Here is a 22,030-nt window from a genome sequence, read left to right as displayed (position 1 = left end):
TCTCCCTGGGATGTAAATGTTGAGACGGCAGATTCCATCTGATTGTGTCTTCAAGGTCTTCCACGTGGAGATACTCCAATTCAATGTCATGCTCCATTATTCCCAAGGCTAGTCCTTCTGAATTTCTTAAGATGAATGATTGAGTCCTTTGTTCATAGACTATCTTAGAGATTTTTTCATTCTTTTGGACTTCATAATTCGGCCTTAGGATATGTTGTTTCATGTTGATGCATTCTCTCATGGTGGCCAGCGGATCTTCTTGATTGCTTGTAGGATAACTCAGTCATCCTTATGTTACTCATTCTCCTCTGCCTTTTAGTTCATTTAGCTTTAAAGTATTCCAGCTTCCTTTTCTTATTAAGTAAAGGAAACCCCTTTTTATATTGTTTTTTTAAGAACTTAGAATGTTCATTCATTTGCTGTCCTACCAATCTGTTCCTTTCCTGGTAATCAAACAGATGCAATCTGTCCAGCTCCTCCTATTATTCTCTACTGTAATATTGAAAGTCATCTTTGAACACAATATTCTTCAATTCTCCACTGGACATAATCACTTTCAAGTACTTTGTCCTTGAATCAACATAAAGGTTCTTTGGTAGGTCCAACTTTGAAGGTGGCCTTTGTTGTCTTTGCAGATTTGACCTTGTTGTTGGTATATGGAAACTTACAATGGAAGACCTTGATTTATATTTCCTTTTTGATTAAGGTCTTCTTACATGCCCTTTTGCTTCATACATCTTTACTATGTCACCCTTACTCATCCTGATCAGCTTTAAATAATCACCTCCTTCTTTACACAAAGTGTTGATCATCTCCATTGTCTCTTTATCATGTTGTTCAGTTTGTGGAGATCTTTGTCTTTGAACAGGTTATTCTCTTGGCCACATTGAAGTGACATTAATCTTCTATGTTCTTCTTCCAGTTTCTCCCAATGAACTTTTTCAGTGTAAAATAGTTCTTTTAGTTTTCCTTGGCCAAGATTGTCAAAAACACTTGCAGACATATTTGTTTAACATGAGTTGTCTCAAGGTTCTTATCCTATCTGCATCTTCCCAGGGTAAGAGATTGGTTCTTGTATTAGTTTCAACTAGTTCTTTTACTTTAGTTATAAAGGAAGGAGCTTGAGTTGTTCATCATTTTTAGACTGATCCTTCAATTCTTTCCTGTACTTGGCCAATTCAGACTCATATAATCTTTTATTTTCATCAGCAGTCATGGTTTTGACTTTTTCTCCCTCACCCCTTGCATTAATCAATCGTTCCAACAATATCTCCTCATCTTTAGATACTTTCTTCTTCTCTTCCTCAGACATTCTCATTTGTTTTGATTTTTCTGTAGCAGCATCAGAATATGCTTGTATTTTCTTTGAGAATTTCGTGAAGTTTTCCTCCACTTCCCTTCTACTCATGGAATCAACAAGCTCATAATTTAATCCATGATCAATGAGGAACCCACACTTCCCTCCGAATCTACTATATATTTGTTCAGTTCGTTTTTTATCATCAGCAAATTTTCTTTTTCTCCTATCCTTCTCTTCTTCTTCAACTCTTGCCTTTGTGGATTTATATATTTTTTCAGGATCTTCATAGTTCATAGTGTTGGGTTTTAACAAGATTATCAAAGTCATTTAAACCCATTTATATGAAAAACGCTTCGGATAAAAAGGTTTTAAATCTTGTTATATTAATTAATATAAAACGATTTGATATATAAAAACCCAAGCCCCGGATCCATATACGAAATTGCATGCTTACCAAAATATATAAACAACCATAGGATTTTATGTAATATACCTTCAAGAGTCCAAGATAATGAAGGAGATGATGATTTGAATAGCTAGTCTTCAAAGAGAGAAGAGTCTCAAGCTTGTATACCCACAAGCCACCAACAAACACACCCTTGATTTGCTAGAATTTACACTCGAAAACCTCCTCCTTGTTCTTGCTTCTTTTGGCCAAAAATTAGAGAGGAAGAAAAGACAGTTTTCTTACTTTCTTGTGTGTGTGAGAGAGAAAGAAGGATACAACCAATGCACCACTCTTTTTGGCCAATAACCACACATGCATGTTCTTGAAGGAACAATATAATAAATAGATGAGAGAGAGATTTTTTCCCTTCCAAATATTCAAACCATTTCATTTTATTACTTATGTTATATGTGTTACATATTATAAAAATGTAACATAACATTATGTAAGTAGCATGCATCATGGTATTTAACCAACTTAAATAACATTATAAAATATTTTCTCTCAACAATATAAATTATCCATATAATTTATTTATTTCACAAGTGCAAATATCTAGAAACCCAATTTCTAAATACTTTAAGTGATTATATTTATTTGTTAGATCATATCTTATAATAAATATAGTGGGTATTTGTCTAGCTTGTTATTGGGTATGACCCGACTTGGATCATAACGTACTAGCCACATCAACTCTAATATGTGTCTTGGGCAGACCGAGTCCAACACATATGACTTATTTGTTTTTCAGAGACATTGTGGAGCCCGAGGAAGGTAATGTAGTGTTTTGTCATCTTTATTTTGTTCTCTCTTTTCTTCCTTAACTCCTCTCTCTTCTTTTCAAACAGAGAGTCCAACTCCTCTTCAGTCAACTTTGCCAGTTTATCAAATTCAAAGCCATGTCCCATTAAATTTATGATCCTGGGATATTATCTCTTTAATTCATCAAGTCTGCCTTGAATGTTTTCTCTGTTTATGCCAGTTAAGTCCACATGGAGAGAATCATGTAGTTCTTCTTTATTTTCATCCACTTCATCATCCTTAACATCAGTCAAATCATTTAAGGCATCTATATGTCGCTCATGCATATAATCATAAATTTTATTGATTGTAGAGGTACAACATTAATAACACCTTTCTTATTTTTAGGCATAGCTTCTTCAAAGATATTTTCAGCACCATACCTCTTTCTCTTCCTTGAATACCCTAACAAGTTTACTGGCCAGCTATTCTCCTCCTTTTTTCATTTCCTCAAACAAGCTTTGAAACATTTTTTCACTTGCATTCTTCACCACTTAAATTTGAATACTTTTTGCAAGAAGGTCAGTCACCAGCTGCTTATTTTCAGTCACAGATTCAGCACTGGGAATTGTTACCTCAGGTTCAGGAATTCGATCTGATATTTGTTCAGGGGTTTTGGGTTCTCGGAATTTATAAATGACAACTGCTAGTGCATTATTAGCTTATTCAACTTGTTGTAACCTCAACAACCCTTCAATTACCTCTTGTTCAATCTCCCCTTTGTATTCTTATAATTTGTTTCTCAATTCACGCTCTTCCAACAGGATCATCTGTTCTTCCATCTCCTTATCAGTTAGATATCTGCTAAGCATATCTCTTTGAATCCATTCTCCAACTATTTTATCCTGTCTTTTGATTCCTTCTTCAACTGAATCATCCGCAAACAGTAGTTCATCACTGAATTCAATGTTCAACTGCAGCCTTGCCCATGATTCTTCTTATTTAATCTTCTTTATCCTTCAACCTTGATGGGCCTACTTCCCTCACCACAGTGGGTTGGAATTCATCAATCTTCTTCATTAACTCCTCTAATTCATCATCAATCACCCTTTCTTTAGAGGTCACTTCATTATCATCATCATTCATCTCATCATTTTATCAGTAGGGCTACAGTCTCACCTGAGATTACCATCTCCTTAGTGACATTGTCAACCTCAACTGTTTTGTCTGTTTGGACATCAATCAAATCACCTTTCACACATGCATTATTTTCAACCTCATTCACAACAATCATGCTATCATTCACCTCATCCTCATCATTCACTTCAATCTCAGCCTCATGCACATTTGTTTCATCGTTCTCATCCATGTTCACCTCAACATCATCATTCATTTCATTATCATTATCATTTACATTGTACTCCTGAATAACATCATCAGAGACATCGGCCTCATAACCTTCATTGTCTGCCACCTCCTCCCTATCTTCCACTTCCTCTTTCTCACTCCCATATAATTCTTCAAGATTCTTCAACATCTGAGGTCGTCTCAACCTCATTCACCAGGGGGTGAATTTTTGAAGAGCCTGTTCTAGTTGAGATTCAAGATCAGTGTCTCTTTTCTTCAGGTTTTCATTCTCCATTTTCAAGGCATATTTCTCAATCAATATATCCATATGTCTATTAAGTAGTCCCATTCTTTCAACAGAGTATGGGGAGTTAATGGGAAAAAAGGAAAGGGATCAGGTGATTGGGTTGGTTGAGTGGTGTGAGATGGGCTTTCAAAGATGTTTTCATTTTTGTTTGGCAAAGGATGGTTTATGAGATGGGATGGGATGAATTATGGAATGTAGGGTTCATGATCAGGTTGGTTTTGGGTTTCAGGTTGGATATGGGTTTGGGTTTCGGTTTCGGCTTGGGTTTCAGGTTGGATATGGATATGTAGTGAAGTGGGTGGTGATGGGATGTATGGTTCATAGGTATGGTCTTGAGGTGGTGATTGGTTTTGTGGTGAAGTAGGTGGTGTAGAAATAAGGTTTATAGTCTCCCCCCTGAACTGTTGTCACAATATCATTTACAACTTCATTTACAATATCAAACTCCTCCTCCCTCTCAGCATCTTCTTCAACAACAAGATCATCTCCTTCTTGTTTATCATCTCTCCCATCATCATTCTCATTATTAGAATCAGGCATATCATCATCATCCTCACTCTCACTACTTTCCTTATCACTAGTTATCCTTGGCGACTCAGGAACCTCCATAATCTCCACTTCATTGTCAACTAACCATGGTAGAATATCATACTCCACCTCAGGTTAAACTGGCTAGTTGGACCCAATCTGTATATTCTTCTAAATACATTTGGGTCTTGGAGCACATGTGAAATTCTAGATGTTGGAATATCTAGACACAAAATAATAAAAATAATCTGAAGAAATCTTGGATACATCAGGAATCGATCCTTCTCCAGCTTCCTCAAGTTTTCCACCAGGACTTCGAAAACCATCCTCGAAATGAATGGCCTATCATAAACAACAACAACAACAGTGGTTGTGGATATTACCCTGCTCATTAGGGTCCAAGTTCCCCTTCGCGGTGTGAAGCCCTGTATGATATGAATAAGAAAACGGTACAACATCGAGAAAATCCTCTTCTGAAATTGACCTTCGTGCACATTCCCTTGATAACCCATTTTTTCTTGGAAGATCCTTAACAATCTCCAGGTAGTGTATGACATTTGGATTTCTAGATCATCTTGAAGTTGAAGGCTTGCTCTGATCAGGTTTTTGGTAATTTCAACTTCGTGCACCTTTCAAAGATGGTTCTATTGTTGAAAATTGTTATTGTTGTGGAACTGTCTTTGTTGGCCTTGATTCTGATTTTGGTACTAGAATTGGTTTCTTTGTTGGTTGTTGTTCTAAAATTGTCTTGGTTAATTGAATTCTCTAGCAAAATGACCTGGTAATTGACAATAATAGGAAATTGCTTTGGACTTGCCAAAGCTGATCCTCTCATTAGGACCAGAAACCCAAAATCTACCAGTTCTGTTATATAGCCTTCTACTTCTCACAGCCAACATTGCAGCTTACCACTTGAGGTCCATATCGTCCAAATCATCAGCATCAATTTGTTCAAGGTCTTCTTGCACTACACTTGTGAGGTCAATATCCTCCAAATCATCAGCATCAGTAGGTTCTTCAATTATAGGAACTTGTTGTTGGTTCTTTGTTGACAGATTCCCCATGGGTGCAATTAGAGCATTTTCAACTTGGAAGCTTGGCTTATCTTCCTTGATCATACGACTCTCAATCATTTTATGTTCAGCAGCTCGCAAAAAGAAAATAACATCATCAAGCTTGAATGTTGGGAAATTTGCTTTTTCCTTGATGAACTTGCTTGCAGTGTACCACTCTCCAGACAAAGATGATAACAGCTTCTTTTTAAGGTCAAAATCTGTTTTTGCAAGGTCAGTGGTTCTTATTTCATTGAAAACAACAACAATCCTTTGCAAAACATATTTCAATCTCTCTCCTTCTTTGAACTTGAACCTATCAAGGTTTTGCTTCAATCTGGCTTTCTTGATATCTTTCAGCTCAGTATTCCCTTCAAATATTACAACAATGGCCTCAAACATGGTGTTTGCAGTAGTGTGATGAGCCACACTTGTCAAGATCTTCCATGACAGACCAAGTTTGAGCATAGACAGTGCCCTATCATCCTTCTTTTTCATCTATATTTCCAAGGTTTGATCGTTGTTTGTGCCATCAGGAACATATGGACCATTTTTTATTGAATTCCACATGTAAACATCGTTATAGCACACAACTGCCTCAAACAGAACTCTCCATTTTTAATATAATTTTCCTGTCCTAACAATCTCGGAATTTTGTTAGTATACACTTCTTGATCATCCATTACTCCAGACATATTTTTGTTGTTTTAAAAGGTTTTAGAAATGTAAAATTACTTAAAACTTAACAAACTTTAGAAAAACAATCAGATATGTGGATGAAATCCTCATATCTGATGAACCTGGATGGATAAGATCAAGATCTAGACACAAAAGGAAAGTAACCAATGTAAATCTGAGAAACGAGAAAAAATGAAAAACAGAACACCTGACGTCACAAATCAATGGAATAGTGTTCAACTGACATTATCATTCTTCATCTTTAAAATCAGCAGAATATTCATTAAAACTCACAATCAACAACAAACCTTCACAATTGCAGAAATGTAGCTTTGATACCACTTGTCAGGACCGATCTGCCAACCACAACAATCAGTCTCGTAACCACCAACAACGTGTTGACAAGACGGTTACGAGTTCTGCTATTGTGAAGATCCAATAAACATTAAAGGCGAAATTAATAATATTCAAATTGTTGCTAGACGAACAGAAATGAAACAAACACACAAAGTAACTCATAAGAGTTCCATTAATATTGTGAAGGATACAATGAAAATCGATTAGGGTTTCTAGGTGGAATGTTTGTATTTTAGGCAACTTTCCGTACAAAGATATTCTTTTTCAGAAAGTGTCAGGCGTCAAAACACAATATTTGCTCTATGTCCATTCTCATAAGTATGCCCTAAAGTTTCCTTAAATAGGCACACCTGATATCTTCTAGAAACCCTAATGATTGATACATTACAAATTCAAATATATTCACAAACATTACAAGTGTAAACAGGTCTTCGAGTAAGCTTGTAAGCTTTTGTCCTTGTCGAGTAGACCTTGTAACTATAAGTGTGCTTGGAACAGTTCTTCGAGTAAACTTTACTTAGAATATTTTCCTAAGAAAATATTCTTCAAGCAGACTTCAATTTTTATGATAATATCAAACTTTGCTAGATATAATCCTACAAGCAAACGTGTTCCTCATTGATCCATTAAACCTTTTGTCTTTGACTTATTTGAACAATCTAAGTGTGCTGGTGACACTGTAGCTTGCTCGAGGTTAAACCTTGCTCTTTGGAATTCCTTAGAATAATTTATTCCTTCAAGTATGCTTGGACCACTGTTTATTATAAAACCTTGCTAGATTCACCAAAATACTTTTGGTTAAGTCAAAGGTTTGCTCTGAAACAAACCTTGCTCTACTAGAAGAACAACATTGCTTGATGAAATGTAGTTTGCTCAAACATACACTTAGAAGAATTCTAGAAGATAACTTTGCTCGAAAGAAAAATACATTGCTTGAATAAGTCTAGGCGCTCGAAGTGCCTGGTTTGCTCGTATTCCATACTTAGACATTTTCTGAGTAGGTTGAGAACATTCCAATCTTTCCTTTGTTGAATCTTGATCCCAATAATTACAAAACTTGATAAACAAATAACGAGACGACTAAAGATGTATCAACACTTATAGTGTTTGATGAAAGGTTGTTGGTAAAACTATTGATGAGGAAACAATTCTTATTGGTGGAGACATTTGAGGTAAACAACTACTTTGAGAAACAACTGATGAACTTTCAATAGTAGGATAAGCAAGTTAATTTTGGATATCAATAGTTTGAACATCAGTAGTTACACTTCCTTGAGTTATTTAATCAGCATATTGAACATGATCAGTAGTCTTAATGAAAGTTTTGTCGTTCTCTATATCAGAATCCTCAAAGAACTATAGCCTTTTCAGATTAGATACTTGCAACATTAGATTCATCAGTTTTAGGCTCATACTTTAAGATATCAAAAATGAACAAATCAGCTGGATCAGAAGGAATTTTTAAATAAGACATTTCATAACATTTAATATTTCTTCTATATTGTTTGTTATAGAGTTGAAAACTATATACGCTTTAGAAGTAGAAGAATAGCCTAGAAAGTAACCACAATCCACTTTAGCTGCAAATTTTAAAATTGGATCTTATAAATTTAAAATAAAGCATGGCAACCAAAGGCTTTGACAAACGAGATTAGTGGTTTAATTTTAGACAGAATAATAGAGATTGCCCTTTATGTTTGTATCCAATTTCACTCATTTTCATTTATCTTCAAAATAGATCTATTTTATCCTTTACGTTTACAAATCCAGTAGCGTTTGTTTTTTGGCTGTAACCCACATAGATTTTCTCGTTAAGTCAAGTCACGTGCTTTGCACATGAGAGCAAATTAGTTTTTTTTCACCCATTTTTCAAAAAAATATTTATAATAACCAAACGAAAAATAAATAAACTAATAATAATAATAATAACAATAGGTCTATGCATATTTGAACTTGCGTAGTATATGTATTAGTTTAAATCATTAGTAATAGTGATAATCACTAAATCAACCCTTACATAATAATATATTTCGTGAGTTAATCAAAATAACAAAACAAGATGCAAAGAAATCCATATAGAGGAACAGTTTTCTTTTTGACAATTACATAAAAATTATTTGAGTGAATAGTACAACAATAAAATCAAACATATATTGCAATAACTTGTAAACGTACATAAATTTATCAAACTAGAAGTAAATAATAATAAAAAAAATAACATGATATGTCTAATTGGTGGTGATAGACTTCTCTTGACAGAGAGTTGAAGAGGATAATTGATGCAGCGTACTAATAGTAAACGAAGGCTAATCACGTTTATTCTTTGTATACCCGTGATGATCCTTGCTCAAACCCCCAAATGTGATCCAAAAGGCAGAAATTTGAAAAGCCAATCGTTTTTTATTCAAATCTGATCAATGATCAGTCACAAGACAACATAACATATTAATAAAACATCGAAAATAGGCTTGGGCCAACAAAAACAACTACAGGCCCAACAGAAAACCCACCCAAAAACTAAACAAAAACACAAAAAGGTGGCCCAAAAGTCTAACTAGAAGGCTTATTTTTTAAAAATAAACGGGATAACCCGCCAACGGTCGAGTTAACCGGTAGCACGCTTGAAACGGAGGCCTGTAGCCCAAGTTATGACCATTTTTGTGCAGCCCCTAGGGATTCGCGATCTTGGGACTCCAGAAACATCATGGCCCGATCTTCCGGCACGCATCAATAATTATTACGCACTTCTTTTTACTTCTCTTTTCATCTTCAAATCAGATATATTTAATATTTCTACATAAACCATCCCTCTATCAATCATTTTTGGTACCAAAATATTTTCTTTAACGAAAGGAAAATCCATTATAAAAACCAGTAGTGCTTCATCATTCATTCACCACAAGAAGAAATCATCTTCACCATACCATCTAAGATGACCTAATAAACTTCCGGCGACCGGCTTATCATCTCAGACCATTTTTTTCAAGCACCAAACACAAAACGGTAGCCAACACCACCCTGTGTCACCGCTCGTCAGCCATCAGAAAACACCAAACGACCACTCAACACGTTTTCCAGCGTCTTTGACAAACACTCGGCCACCACCTGGCGTCTTCGGAAACCTAGGAACACTTATAAAACTTCCACCAGCTCATATTTTTTTGGAGACACCCAGTTTACGGTTTACATTCGCAACTAAGGTAGCAATAACCAATAACCTAAAACTGATTTCTTTTGGATTGTATAATAGCTTAATTCTGATAATCAATAGTTCATTATAAATGAATTGTGTAAGATGAACTAGTGTTTATGTGACATACTTTAAAGTATGAAACGTAAATAAATAAAGAAATAAATAAAGTAAATGAGAATGGAAGCAAAACGTTGGTGACATACTTGAAAATATAATTTGGCTAAGAATATTTTATCTCAGTAACATAAATTGTTGTATTGTTATCTACACCTTGTATTTTTATCTAAACCTATTCAAGTTTTGACCCAGTATCATCATGTCTTAGATTTGTTTTAATAAACGTTTATAATTCACCTTTATTTTATCACTTATAAAAAACCATGTACTCGTATTCTATTAGAATCTTATTAAAGCTATGAGTAGTTATTGTCACACCCCAACCTATAGCGAAAATGTCGGGGCGTAACTGATTGCTCACAGCTTTTCAAATGTTACTATCAAGCAATAATATAAGTTTCAATATCTATTAATTAAACTTCATATAAAACAAAATCCATACAATATTCAAAAAAAGCAATAATGTATCAAACAAATATAAATCATAAATAATATTGTCTCCTTAATATTTTTTTCTAGTATGCATCCTTAAGTGATCTTCTGTCACACCCCTACCAAAGGCGGCGGAACATGTCGGGATGCGACGGATTGCCCAAAAGAGCATGACACTATTTAAAGCGACAATATTTAACAACTCATTTAATATCACAACATCAAAATGTCACATAATATACTTGTTCATATGATATCATACAAAATATAAAAAATAAATATATTGTTCAATTTGCTAATATCCTAACGGTCTTCGTTACGTTTTCTCCAAACTCCATAATCAACCTAACGTTAAACCTGTAACATTGCATAAAATAGACTTTATCAACACAAAGGTTGATGAGCAATTCAAAGTTTTGAACAAATATGTATATAATAAGAAATACCACAACTTGTATATGAAACAATAAATAATAGCAATAATTTGAATAAAAATGAGGTCGCTAATAACAATACATTAGCGGCACCGTCTATAAGAGAATACCAAATATATTCGAATTTCATGAGGTCGTTAATAAGAATACATTAACGGCACCGTGCTATAAGAGAATACCAGATAGTTCACAGATTTATGAATCAACCAACAAAAAGCGGTAAACACATAAACATATACGTAAGTAAGCATAGAACACCAAATCGAGTATTTATTTAACGTAAAGTATACAATAACGTATGTGGTTTAAGAATCAAGTATAAAGCATTTTGTTTGAATAAGTATGCAATATCACCTCCAAAACGAAAGATGGAAAACGAGGTATGAAAGTACTCACGTTCAAGTATAAAACTTGGTCGGTAAAAGACGGGAAAACGGAAGGACGAGTCTAACGAGCAAAGCCTAAATAAAAGTAAAAGCCTTGAATTAGAAAGGTTGTTTTAGGAAAGCTTTAAAATAAAAGATAGGAAATGTAAACAATTAAAGTTTAAGGTTTAAAATGTAACCATCTAAGAAATTATAATAATAACCCTTTAAAAATGTGAGTTTGCTCAAAACCGGGTTAAAGTATCTAACATTAATATTTACTCAACCTATGTTAAGTAATAAGGTGGGTAAAAATGCAAGAATGCAAGTCCCTTTATAATAAAGATACTAAAATGGGTTTTAACGAGTGTTCGGGTTGTTGGTTTGGGTCTTGATAATTGGTCAAACCCAAAGTCAACTTTACAAAATATTAAATTTTATGAGATAACTCATAAAAATATAATAACACTTAACCAAGTATGTAGTTCTATTGCTTTAAAACTAACAACGCACGTTAAGCGAGCGTTCGGTTTTGTCGATCCAACTTTGTTATAAGATCAAGTTGGATTCAACATTCAAAGTACTTTAATAAAATATTTAAAATCAGTTTGTAAAGTATTTTTAAAAAAATATACAAGTCTTGATAGCTAAAAACACACTTGTGTGCCTTAAACGAGTGAAAACCGGTTTAGTTCGGTTTGATTCGGTTTCCATCTCACAATAAGTTCATAGATGGTTTCCACATGCTCAAATATCAAGGAACTTGTATAATAACTTATAAATAATGAAACTTAAGTTTTACAACCAAAAGGTTAACAATAAAGTCTTTGAACGAAAGTTCGGTTTTCGGTTCGGATGTAGTTTCGGGTAAAGACCGAGGTTAGAATCTACAAACCCATAGCCATAGAACTTATAAAAATGATTTTAGAAAATTAAATCCAACAATAAGAATGTTTAAACAATTATTTAACAAGACTAGTAAACAAAGTTCGGTTTACGGTTTAGAGCTATTTACGGTTAAACCGAGGCTAGTCTCTTCAAACCCATAACCATGGAACTTCTTAAGTATGATATACAAACTAAAATGGGTAGAAGTTAAGTAGGGTTAATATGTATAAACAAGTTATATAACTATATATATACCAAGGACTACGTAAGTCCTCTATGAAGCCTTGCCTTACGAGGCCCGACACTTCACCAACCGAGACCAGAGAAGTGACCAACAAAGGTAACAAGGGGTGTATATATTTATATATATATATATATATATATATATATATATATATATATATGTTGTACCACAAGCTTAAGTAACAAAACAAGAATTAAAAAATGGTTCTTGACTGATTATTAAGAAACCTTGAATAGATGAAATTGTGTTCTTTGTTTGTGAGAGAAACTATGAGAAATGAACAAGGTGGAAATAAAAGAGATGAGCTTGTTTATATAGGGAAATAGTGGAGGGTTGGTTATAAAGGTTCTTTTATGGTTTGCATGAAAATGAGTATGTTTAAATGGTCAAACAATGCATAACAAAACAAATATAAAATCCATTATTTTATATATTTTTATATATAGTAAATGACAAAAGTCCAATATTTTATATATTTGAAATGTTCGGGTTACAAACAGGTCGGGTTTACATAATAAAACAAATACAAAAGTGACCCGAAGTTGATGAATGTCACAGTATCCCCTACTTTAGGAAATTTCGTCCCGAAATTAAGTTGATGACGATGATGCAAACAAGTGTGGATACTTCTCCTTCATTGTGTCTTCTCGTTCCCAAGTGAATTCTGCGTCACGCCGTGATTCCCATCGAACTTTATCTAACCGAATACGACTACGCTTGGTTTTCTTCTCGTTGCGATCCATGATCTCAACAGGTCGTTCAACCATGATCATTGAATCATCGACATGCACTTCGTCAAGAGGTATATGGAGATTACCCTCGGCTAAGCACTTTTTACAATTTGAAACATGAAAAGTCGGATGAACATAGGCAAGATCTGCTGGTAGTTCGACTCGATAAGATACCTTCCCAACACGCTCAAGAATTTTGAAAGGACCAACGAAACGAGTAGTTAGCTTTCCTTTATTTACAAAACGGACTACCCCCTTCCAAGGAGATACTTTTAGAAGGACAAGAACGTCAACATCAAATTCGATCGGTTTTCGCTGTTTGTCGGTGTAACTCTTTTGACGACTTCTAGCGGGTAGGAGGTTTTACGGATTCGATCGATAACGTCGGTGGCTTCTTGGACCATTTCAGGTCCCGGGATTTGAGCTTCACCTATTTCGTTCCAACTAATCAGAGAACGACACTTACGACCATAAAGAGCTTCGAAAGGAGCCATACTGATGATAGAATGGAAACTGGTATTATAAGAAAACTCAATGAAAGGAATATGAGAATCCCAATTCCCACCAAGATCAAGAACACATGCTCGTAGCATATCCTCGAGTGTTTGAATCGTACGTTCGGATTGACCGTCCGTTTGAGGATGATAAGCGTGTCAAGTCCCCGATTTCAGCTGGATCTTACTCAAATCACTACAACAAAAAGGGTTTTTTAGGACCTTTTGCGTGGGACGCTTGTAAAATAGGGTCCTAAAATCTATTTAATATGACAAATGAAAATTTGGGGTCCTTTTACAATATACGCTACAGAACCGGTGTCCTAAAAGTTATTTAATAGGATGGATGATTTTTTGGTATCGTATTATCATATAACTTAATAAGACACTTAAAATGTAAATCATAATAAAGTAATCTATAATACATGTAGTTGTTGGTGTCCCATTATTTGGTAATGTAATAGGACACTTTATCACTGAAGGTCATATTATAACATAACTTAATAGGACACTTTGTAGTTAAGTCATAAATGTTCGGTGTTATAGGACCCTTTCTAGTCGAAGTCATATAAGAACGTAACTTAATAGGACATTTTACGCTATGGTCATATAATTTTAACCTTTATAAGATGCATAATCATTGTGGTGTTATTATAATACACCGTGATAGGACATTTGATATTTTAGTCATAAAACATCTGGTTTATAGGACGCTTATTCGCTAAAGTTTTATTATAACATAACTTAACATGACACCTGACACTTGAGTCTTATAACTTGACCCTTTATAGGACGCTTAATCATTGTGGTGTTATTATAATACACCGTAATAGGACACTTGATATTGTAGTCATAAAACATATGTTTTATAGGACGCTTATTCGCTAGAATTTTATTACAACATAACTTAATATGACACTTGACACTTTGGTCTTATAATTGTAACCTTTACATATAGCACTTTTTGTATGTTATAATTGATTGGTACACACTTTTAGTGGCATTTAGCATTTGTGCCATTAAAAGTTAGGTACGTAATGGCACTTTATGTATGCCATATTTTCTTGGCAACATTTATAATGGCATATATCATTTGTGTCATGTAAATTTTGACTTTTCAGTTTCACTTTGTGTGTGCCATAACTTTATACACATTTTATCACATTTAGCTCTAAAGTAACTTATTCACAATTGCAATACAAATATCGTTATTAACAAAATAACACCTTTTTATTATATTGCTTACATCTCCTTAGATTTAAGGCCATCTTCAGCGACATGATATTGGAGATTTTGAAACTGTGAAGTCGATCGCAGGCCTTTGGTTTGGTACAAAGAAAACACTAACACTCCATTTTTGCACATGTAAATGCTTTAAGAGAGACAAAATTTGGCTTGGTAAGTTAGCCATAGATATGACTTGACGCTAAAGAGAAATTTGGGAGGGAATCTTGAAAAAATTTGGGAGAGAATCTTGAGAGTGAGAGGGAAATTGAATAATTAAGAGAGCATTTATAAATTTTAGATAATAAATGATTAAAGAAACAAATAAATTAACATAAAACTAATTTAGTATTTATTAATTAAAATATGCCAGATATATAAAATATAAACTTAAATACGATAGAAAATATATTTTGTATTATTTTATGTTATAAGTATATAAATAGAGTGTTATATCTATCTATAATAAATAAACAAAAAGTGATAGAATTGATGTACGTGGACATTTTTTTATAAACTTATACATCAATTTTGTAACTCTAATCTAACTTTACGATATTTTACATCCCCTAGGGTAGATGGCAACAATTTAAAGAGCATACATGGCTAAATGTCCTTTCATTTTAGAGTAGAGCATTTTCACTCGTTAATCGTTTCTATAAATTTTGTAAGTTTGTTTTTTTTGTCTTTTAGAGTGTTGTGAGTGGTTGTGAGTATATGAGAGATAAAATGTACCAGTAATGAGGAATTTTAAGAAAAAGATATTGTTCACACTTCATAATTTTTTAAGACTTTTTGAAAGTAATTGTAATTAGATGAAAGAGAAAAAATAATGATAAAACTGTAAAAAAAACTATTTAATTGAAAAGTAAAGAGAAAATTTAGTGATTTTCAATTTAATTATAGAGATGGAAATAAAAAATTAATTGGGTCGTATGCACTTATGTTTGACAATAATTACCATGTATAGTTATTATTCATTGCGGCCATTCATTAAAAAAATAAATAAAAACCAACTACAAAATAAAAGTAATAACGGATGATTGAATTTTCCAATTGGCTCTTTATTTCTTTGCAGATGCGAACAAAACTTGAACGACAAACCCAGCCGACCTCCTCTGTTGGTTCGTCGTTGACCACCTGGCTCCACCACGGTTGACCATTCAAGCCATCAAGGACCAAGATATGTTTTTCTTCTTTGCAATGCCAGGAGAGCTTAATGAATCATAGGATAGTCATTACCTATTACGGTATTTAATTTTAATACCATATATTTGCTATGTTTATTGTTACTCGCTAATTTTATGTGTCTTTTTATTCCGGCTCGACCGATTTATTTAAATCATCGGAGAAAGCCCTACTAGTGGGTCTTAATTAGTCATAATATCTATGTTGATCATAACAGGAATTATTTTTACGAAGTATGTATGACCAACATTATTGTGTTCAACATAACATTTTATTTTACGACATTGACGTTTTCAGAGTCGGGCTTAATAATTTTTAGAGCTAAATCGGAATGAAATTTTGTTGAATTTCATGACAGATGTGCATATGTATAAAAAACAAACTTGGGCTCATGACCTGAAACTAAACAACACACGTGTTTACCACCATACCAACATATCATTAGTCATATTTGTATAGTCTAACCGGCCATCAATGCCTATTTAAACACTAGTTATCCATGACTAATCATGAATGACGAAAATACAGCAGTATCATCAATGACAAATAATACACTAGTGGTATGGTATACCGCTTACAAAATAAGGTGATGGACTTAAATCCTTGTAAATGTATGGTCTTAATTTGTCATGTCTCATGTATTATATACTAGCTTTTATCCCCCCGTAATTACGGGGGTTTTTCATTATTCTATTATCATATTTATATATTTTTTGAATTTTAATTATATTTAGCGTACAAAAGTTAATAATATACTTAATATTTAATGATGAAAGAGTTCCACAAATAAATGAGATGCTATAACACGATTTAAAGCTATTTGGATTTAATGAGACCCATTACCCATTTGTTTTTTTACTATAAAATTGTTTTTTTAATTATAGATAATATATATCTTTTTTTTTAAAACACCATATATTAATATTTAGTATATCTATACTTTATAGGATTTTCATATCAAATATTTGATAAATATTTGGTGAGATTAACTTGTTATTTTTATGATATGTTATAACCCATTTAAGGAATATATGGGTTTAGTGAGACATATACCCGTAAATTCAAATCAAAAGCATGAAAAACCTCTATTTACAAATAATGTAATCTGGTAGATTGAGAGAATTTAGGAAGCAACCAGAGAACTTTTAAAGATTTCGTATATACATATTATAGATTATAGATAGATAGTATAGATATAGATACATCAAAACTTGTAACAATTTTAAATTAAAATATGTTATAATAATGTCTTTCTCAAATGATTTATGATATAGTGTATAGTTAAAGATTAAATATTAAATATAGTTAGTATATTAAACTTGAACCGCCTGATAAATGGAACCAGATGATTGATAACCCAATTAGGTATTTCAATCCCTAAAACGTCTGATAAGCGGCTTACATCCATTCAACTACCGAATTAGCATTTTTATCAATTGTTTCACTAAGAAACGCGACATGCAAGTAGCATCAACCATCCATTGATTCGTGTTTCCATGTTTTGGGAGATGAGATTCAATTCTAGTGTTGGATCAGAGCGGTCGTTAGTCTACTTGTCTAGGTATGGGTCAGGCTGGATTGACCCAAAACACTTTCATCAAATTTGGCAAATCGGTGGGTTGGGTTGGCCCGAAACACTTCTTTTCCAACAATTATTATTTTTTTATGAACAGTTAGTGTGTCAAGTATGATTATGAAAGTTAATATACTATCTCAATAACGATATTTTTTTTTTGAATAAAAGACAATTGTATGTATTAAAAATACACTATGGTTTAACTTTTGACAAGTTTACTCTTTTAGGCTCGAGCTATCATTTATTATATGTAATTTTCAATATCCAATATTTTGCTTACAACAGAACTAGGAATAGACAAATCCATCTTTATTAATCCAAAGGCATTTCACTTAACTGTGCTCATGCTGAAGTTGTGGAACAAGGAAAGAGTCAGTGTTGCTGTTAAGATATTTAAGGTCGGTTCAGTTGGTCAAACTTTCTTGGTTGACTAAAATGCTTAACTGTTCTGTTACGATATTACTACTCAGGAAATTGAAGCAGAAGTAGTGGATGCATTAGATGGCCGACCTCTAGCTATTAAACTTAACGGACTGGTACGAATCTTGCAGTTAACATTTATAAGTTATATTGGTTGTTGGATGTGTGTTTAAATGATCATTGCGATTTGAAGTGAGAATGTTTTTTCGTACCTATATTAGTTCATTCTTTGTACTTATAGGAACTCATGAAAGGTTCAGTTGAAAAGGCCCGCGTACTCTATGCTCCTGTTGAAGTAATAGATGGTAAGGAAAGACTTTTGCATGCTTGCAGTATCCGTGATTTATATTCATAATTACAGTTTTTTAGTGTTATTTTTCCTAAACGTTATAAGAAATCATCACTGATGCTTTTATAAAAGGCGGCCTTGTTCTTGAAAGAGACGCCAACCATACACTAAAGGTATGTAATACTATTTGCTAGTTATTGGTTATTTTCATTTTCTTACTTCAATTATAGAAATCAATATCGGTGTATATTTTATGATACTATGCAGTTGCATGCGACAGTGATGAATACAAGACAACAGAAAAGGTTATTGAATCCTTGTTCATACTCTTTTAATTATTTCATCTTTTTTAGTTAAGGTCTTCCACATATTCACACTACTTTATAGGCTATTTGAAAAGGTATTTTGTTTTGGTTGTTTCACTTTCGACAAAAAATATAAAGAATGACAAAAATGCACTTGATTCTTTAAAAAAACAGTAATTCGAGCATATAGCATTATTATCGTATTGATACGTCATCAAAATCATTTTCTTCTTTTAAAGAAAAGTTAAGGTTGTTTTCGTTCACATATTCAACTTTTTTCATTAAGGTCACCCGTATATTGAACTTGCTTTGGCCATTTGATTAGAAATGAAACATAAGTCGCTAAACATTATCACCAATACATGTATCAAATATTTTGGTTTATGAATGTTAGGACTTGAGAAAATTTTACTAGCTCAGGGTTCCACTTCAGCTCCAACAAATAATACCCCGGATTTGCCCAATAACATCCGATTCAGGTTTGCAAACTCCATTTGTTGTAGTGTATTTTGTTTATTTTTGGCGAATACTTCTTTGAAACTCCACTTGTTGCACATGAGGCAAATATATGTTGTGTAGAAACTATTGTCGTTGACCATTTTTTGATATGTTTAAATAGCTTTCTTATGCATTTTGGATAGATTTTCACTTTATATATTATGCATTTTTTAAGAACTTAACAAGCCCAAAGTCTCAAACCATGAAATCAAACTGGAACCAATCGTTGGTGATGGTTTAGTCTAGTCCGGTTATAATTTTCAACAGCTTGGTTTTGTACTTGGGTTTTGATGATAAGAGAACCCTTATTAACGATTTGACCTAAACTTTTCAAAAATGAACGTGAACATCCTTAAATTGCTGTGTTAGTTTTGCTGCCATGTAATATGTTAAGGAAATTTGTGGCACAATGGAAGTAATCTTTTCCATAACACACTTTCGGGCACACCGTGATGAATGGTTTAGTTTGAGGTTTATACTAGAAACCGGTTGTATAAAACCCGACCAAACTGCATATGTAACATTATGAATTATTTTGGGCTTAATACAAAACAAACAAAACAAACCGGCTAACTTACAAGATTTTTGTCCATTTACAAACTAGTCAATTTTTTATGTACTAGAGGCTTTTTTTTTTTAATATATAACATTGAACATTGATGTGTTATACTAAGGATGATGAATGTAGTATGTGTTACATTAAGCATGCTTCTCCAAACATAGAACTACAAAAAATGAGGAAGCTGCAAATGCAATTGTAAGTAATATGCTTATATATTCAAATACATATCTTTTCTATGCGTTCTTCATGGTGTTAAAAATACATATCTTATTTTTGTTAATATATCTAATACAGACACAAATGCAACAACTTAGTTCTAATCTTTCCGAGGGTTCGACCGATAATCATGGACCAGATGATGTTTTTCTAAGGTAATGGGTAAAGATCGAAATGGTGATGCAGTCATGTATGGTCTAGGTGCTCGAGATTTTATGGTGCTTGTTTATTTTATTGCTTTTAATTTTTTTGTTGAATGTTACAAGAGTTTATGTTAGATAATGTTATAACTTATTTATGTTTAGTGTTTTCGTTATGAACAAACTTATTTAATATAATGAAGTTTTATTTATTTCAATATTTAGATGTCCATAAACGTATCGTAAAATTGTGTGTGTGGACGTTTAAAAAAGGGTTGTATAATATGATTTGTTAGGACTTCGAATTTTTGTCCTATTAAACGTTAGAACATTGTAAAAGTGTCGTAATATGTTTTTTAGGACGCTGTTTAAGTTGTTCATAGACATATTATGTGACCGTAAAATTTAGTTTCATAATCTTTTTTTGGGATATTAGGACCCTTTTCTTGGTACTATAATGTTCTATCATAAGGGTTATATAAATTAATTTTTAAGGACACTTGTATGTGTGTCAAAAGTTTACAATTAGGTAAACACATGTCAAAACATTGTAAAAGTGTCCTAATATGTTTTTATTGGGACGCTTTTTGGGTTGTTAATGAATATATTATGCAACCATAAAATTGTTTTCATAATCTTATTTGGGATATTAGGACTTTTTTCTTGGTACTAAGATACCTATAATGTTACATCATAAGGGTCTTATAAATTAATTTTTAAGGACGCTTGTATGTGTATTAAAAGATTAAAGGTGGGCAAGCACATGTTAAAACATCGTAAAAGTGTCCTAATATGTTTTTATTGAGACACTTTTTTGGGTTGTTAATGGATATTTTATACGACCATAAATTTGGTTTTATAAATATATTTGGGATATCAGGACGCTTTTTGAGTTCCGAGACTTTTTACAACCCCTTTACATGAAACGCTTTTCTTGTTTGTCCTATTAAATGAAAGGTCCTATAAAATAGTTTTTTAGGACGCTTTTGTGCGTACTATAAAGCCCTTTTTGTTTTAGTGAATCATGCCATAAATCACACAAATAGATGTGTTGACAAGGGAGTTAATGACGGGTTGCTATATTTAGAAAGATTACTGTTTGTCAAGGGCGGAATCAATGACAAACGATGTGGTTGCTTAACAGTAATCAAAGGTAACTAACACATACAAGATTCACTCAAAAGATTTCCATTTATATAATGTTCATTATACAAAGGGTAATCGATTTAGGGTTTCTTGAAGGAAAGTTTTATCCGTACTATCCTAGGACCGCTGTCACTTTCGAGAAATATTCTTTCTTATCCGAAAAGTGTAAAGGCACAGAATTCTTAGCTGGTCCTTAGGCGGCGTGCCCTAAAACATTCTATTTATAGGCCTACCACCTTAAGACAGCTGTCATTCCTACTAGAAACCCCAAACGAAAATACATATTCAAATTACATAATCAGAAATATTTAAAGTGTAAAACAAGTCTTCTGGGTAGGCTTTGCAACAATATTCATTTTCCGAGTAGGCTGTGTACTCTGTCATCCTTCAGTACTTGGTAACATAGAAGTGTGCCCGGGATCAGTTTCCGGGTAGACTTTAATTGAAGAGTACACCGGGTAGACTTCAGCCTTCTTGACTTTGCCAGACTTTGCCCGACAAACCCTTACGAGCGAACTTGTTTTTCGATGGTCCACTCAACTCATTGCTAGAGAATAACTTATTAGCAAAGTGTGCTCGGTTGCACTGTTCCTTGCTTGAGTTGAACCTTGCCCGATGTTACTTAGAAATATTTTATTAAAACATCAAGCCTACTTGGACCATAATTATTAACGAATACCTTGCGCGGTCTTCCAATCACTTAGCTTCATGAGCTTGGTTAGCCAAAAGCTTACTCGGGAGTGAACTTTACTTGGCTCTGAAGAACAGACTTGCTTGATAAAGTGAACCTTGCCCGGATCTGCATAAACT

General features: G+C 33.3%; 1 protein-coding gene across 1 annotated transcript; it reads left to right on the top strand.

Moving 5' to 3' along the window:
- The first annotated feature begins 17,934 nt into the window (after nt 1–17,934).
- On the top strand, nt 17,935–18,823 carry LOC143581847 (uncharacterized). Its single transcript, XM_077064532.1, has 5 exons — nt 17,935–18,042; nt 18,115–18,180; nt 18,306–18,396; nt 18,459–18,526; nt 18,621–18,823. The coding sequence occupies exons 1-5, from the start codon at nt 17,989–17,991 to the stop codon at nt 18,708–18,710; spliced, it is 369 nt and encodes a 122-aa protein (XP_076920647.1). The 5' UTR covers nt 17,935–17,988; the 3' UTR covers nt 18,711–18,823.
- The last annotated feature ends 3,207 nt before the right edge of the window (nt 18,824–22,030 follow it).

This window comes from Bidens hawaiensis, unplaced genomic scaffold, assembly GCF_021521415.1.
Source record: "Bidens hawaiensis isolate Kalapana, Puna unplaced genomic scaffold, B.hawaiensis_p1.1 tig00031207_1, whole genome shotgun sequence".
Classification (NCBI taxonomy): domain Eukaryota; kingdom Viridiplantae; phylum Streptophyta; class Magnoliopsida; order Asterales; family Asteraceae; genus Bidens; species Bidens hawaiensis.
This window is presented reverse-complemented; position numbering and strand designations above follow the sequence as displayed.

What these genes read in the sequence shown, in the direction of transcription:
- LOC143581847 (XM_077064532.1), top strand. Translation starts at nt 17,989, where the DNA reads ATGCTGAAGTTGTGGAACAAGGAAAGAGTCAGTGTTGCTGTTAAGATA. An exon ending in CTATTAAACTTAACGGACTG is followed by an intron (nt 18,181 to 18,305) that starts GTACGAATCTTG and finishes TTGTACTTATAG; the next exon opens with GAACTCATGAAAGGTTCAGT. An exon ending in ACGCCAACCATACACTAAAG is followed by an intron (nt 18,527 to 18,620) that starts GTATGTAATACT and finishes GATACTATGCAG; the next exon opens with TTGCATGCGACAGTGATGAA.